Source organism: Lycium barbarum, chromosome 12 (assembly GCF_019175385.1).
Source record: "Lycium barbarum isolate Lr01 chromosome 12, ASM1917538v2, whole genome shotgun sequence".
Lineage (NCBI taxonomy): Eukaryota > Viridiplantae > Streptophyta > Magnoliopsida > Solanales > Solanaceae > Lycium > Lycium barbarum.
The window spans coordinates 102,921,657-102,925,061 of record NC_083348.1 but is presented as its reverse complement, the minus strand read 5'-3'; the positions used below and the strand labels follow the sequence as shown (position 1 = coordinate 102,925,061).

The 3,405-nt window shown below is 38.1% G+C and overlaps 1 protein-coding gene across 1 annotated transcript; it reads right to left on the bottom strand.

The window, feature by feature from the left end:
• Window positions 1–242: 242 nt before the first annotated feature.
• LOC132621489 (uncharacterized) lies at window positions 243–2,808 on the bottom strand. Its single transcript, XM_060335777.1, has one exon. It carries the CDS (start codon window positions 2,652–2,654, stop codon window positions 624–626), a length of 2,031 nt encoding a protein of 676 aa, XP_060191760.1. The 5' UTR covers window positions 2,655–2,808; the 3' UTR covers window positions 243–623.
• Window positions 2,809–3,405: the final 597 nt, after the last annotated feature.

Here is a 3,405-nt window from a genome sequence, read left to right as displayed (position 1 = left end):
TGTCTCATATTCTTCCTGGTTTTCACTAATTTCTGTTGTCATCATAGAAAGGGTACTTAAAATAACAGAAGGTGAATCAGATGAGGAGCTGAGAAAATTAAAAAATAGTATACCAAGAATTAGGAAATTATCATTTCTATCGAATAAAATAAAAAATCTAGAAACTATCATTAGAGATCTTTGATAGAGCAATAAGCATAACTCAGATATAGTTCTCTGCCCAAGATAAAAACACTGATCACTAAATCGAGCATAAAATTCTTCTCTTTGTTTTATTCAATTTAGAGATTCTTTGTGTTCCTAACCCATTGTGCAAGGAGCTAATTCACAAAACTCGAAATTAAAACTCTTCCTTCTCGGAAAATAAATTACAGATGGGAGGAAGTTGGCAAACAAGTTAGTTGATGAGTTTATAATCTATTAAGTCTCCGATGACACATCCATAGGAAGTTCGACCAAAAAGTTCAAATATGATCATCAGCAAGCACAATCAAGATGTTCCGTGCTAGTTGAAAGTTGAAACTGCAGTACCTTTTCTTAACAAAATGAATTCTAATTTCAGAGCTTGCAGCATACAGGCATTGTATCAACTCAGATCTTACAAAACAGCGCTTCCGAAAATATCAAAATTGTTTTCGCTTGTTAGAAAAGAACTTATCTCTCTTTACCCAAACATACAGAAGGAATATTAAGACTCCAGCAGTCATAGAAACTGACGCCCAGGGAAATGGTGGGTCCTTGAAACAGACTAGCGATGCTTCCAGCTCTTGAGAAGCATGATAAACAATAGAATGAATGGCATATATGTCGTGATCCGATGCCCTCAGGTAATACAAAGCCATTTCAAAGTCAAAGTGTGAGAGCGCTGAAACTGCCTTGTCTAGCTTGTACTTGAACAAGTTCCACCTTTGCATGAACTCAGTACGCTGATTATGCTTTAGAAGCTTTCTCTCCCCGCCATGAGCAGAAATGGATTCAAGTACTTCGAGAGCACTAGTAATACTGAAGTTCAACGATGTCAACAATACATTTCTCCTTGCAGCATCCTTCTGTACAAATGACAACGAAGAAACCTCCGAAAACGGGCCAAATGGTGTTTGCCCGACACTCCATGTATAGTCTACGAAAGTACTGTTGTGTCTTGGGCTCCAGACTAAATGTGTTGGTGAGACTCCCCACATGCTCTGTAAAATGGAACCTACAATAGGCCTCTCTAATTCGCGAGTCTGAGTAAACACATGACGCCCATTACAACTATAATCACTCACAGTCTGTGTACTCTTGGTCCTGACCGCTATAACCATATCCTTAAACGCCACAGACTGATGATGACGGTCAAGCAACAGAATCGAGCTAACATCCAAATCAAAAACATAAACCGGAAGTATCCTACCACCAAAGTCATCTTCAGGAATCTTAGCAATCCGCCTAAACTGATCAGCTGATTCAGACAATGTCTGGTGTAAACGCTTCGAGTCCAGATATTCACTAACAATCAAAGTATAGTTATCAAACAAGTACCTAGAAGTATACGAGGTAGCTGCCCTCGAAATAGCAAAAGAACAAATAGGACACTCAGCTAAATTCACCTCATACTTCTTAAATCTCAAAGACTGATCACCAAACAACAACCCGTTTTCGTTTACTTCATCCCTGAAATTCCTCTCTATCAACTTCCAATCTAACCCAAAACTATCTTTATTATCTGAAGAACCATATATATGTATAAACTCAACTATCAAAGAATTCTCAAACGGTACAGGAATTCGTAAAGAGGGAACCATAAGAACCTGATAAGCACTCCATACAAGCGACGCCAAATCAGAAAGCAATGCCTTTTGAGATTTAGGTCGACCGTGCAACGTCGCAAACGGATGAAACTCGCCACGTGGCAGCACGCCATCACCTGACAACCCTGGGCCATAATCAACCGGACCAGCCCCCAAATCAACCCATAAATAACGTTCCTTTCCAGTCCAAACAGTGCCTAAACACTTGGTAAAAGCAGGTGATGGATCACCAGGTGTGTAAGTATAAGCATAGGGTTTTGATTGAGAACCCAAATTAAGAATATATATGTAAATCCCATTAATGGGTTTCTCTTTTTCGAAATCTTGTTTGATAATTTCATCAATTATTCCATGCGGGACAGATGCAAGAACAGATCTGAAAGATGAAGGAACAGTAGCAAGATGGGTTTTTAGGGTTTGAGATAAACGTGAAGAAAGAGATGAAGGAGATAGTGACACGTCAAGGTGAAGCGAATGGGAAATAGAGAGGTGATGTGATGGTTGAAAAGAGAAAGGGGTGATGACGTGGAACTGATCGGAGGTAATAGCAGAAGTGAGAAATGAAGAGAGTTGAGATTTGGCGTTAGAAGAGAAGTTCGTGCCGACTAGTTTGACGGTTACGGGGACGGAGATTTGGAGGCTGAGGAGAGAAGACGGGTCGACCCGGGATTGTTGTTGAGAGAGAAGTTTTTTGAGAGAGGATGGGAGAGAGAGGAAGGAGTCGTTTGAGGAAGTCGGGTCAACCCGGGATTGTTGGTTGAGGAAAGAGTCGAGACCTAGGATTGGGGCGGAGGAGGTGGTCGTGGTGGTGATGACGTGGAGGAGGAGGAGGACGGTGGTGATGATGGTGGTGGTCGGAGGCATTTTGGGAATCAGGTGGGGATAGGGTTTGGGGTTTGAGCAAAAATATGATGTTGAGTCAGGTTGACACAACTGGGAGGGATTAGTGAAGGACTGAGGAGAAGCTGGTCAATGATTTTTTTTTTTAAAAGATTAAGATAGAGAAAACATAGTCCCTTCCCTTGTAATTAATTACTCACTATGTAGTCTGTTTCAGCTTATATGACTTGGGTGCACACAAATGTTATGATACTCCCTATTTTAGATAATTTAGGAAAGTAATACTCGAAACAATATTAATGTAATACTTACTTATTTCAGCAATATTATGAATTGATTTTGCAAATTATGAAATTTCTTTAAAATAGTAATATGATAGGTAACTTGATTGAGATTGTTGTAGGTCTCTAGTTCAAACTTTTATATAAATACATTACTTGTTTGAAAGGGAAAATATTTTTATATTTCTTAAAGAATGCATATGCATATTTTCCCACTATTAAGAACTTTGCACTACTTATATTTTTGTTAATCTAACTTTTAGAGTTTGGTTTTAGTTATATTCTATAAATTCGTCTTTTATTATGTATTTGTGTATATAATGTATAAATACATTTTATGATTTTCTTGTCCAAATAATTTGTGCTGTAATTATATAATTTTGCATCACTTTTAGATAGTTAAGTAATAATTTTTTCAATTTCCTATAATTAAAGGTGAATAAATAAAGATGAGACAAAAGCAAAAAGGTAACCCATTTTGGAAATCGTGAAAC

Bases quoted from the DNA above. Each gene is read 5' to 3' on its own strand.
- LOC132621489 (XM_060335777.1), bottom strand. From the start codon at position 2,654: ATGCCTCCGACCACCACCATCATCACCACCGTCCTCCTCCTCCTCCAC.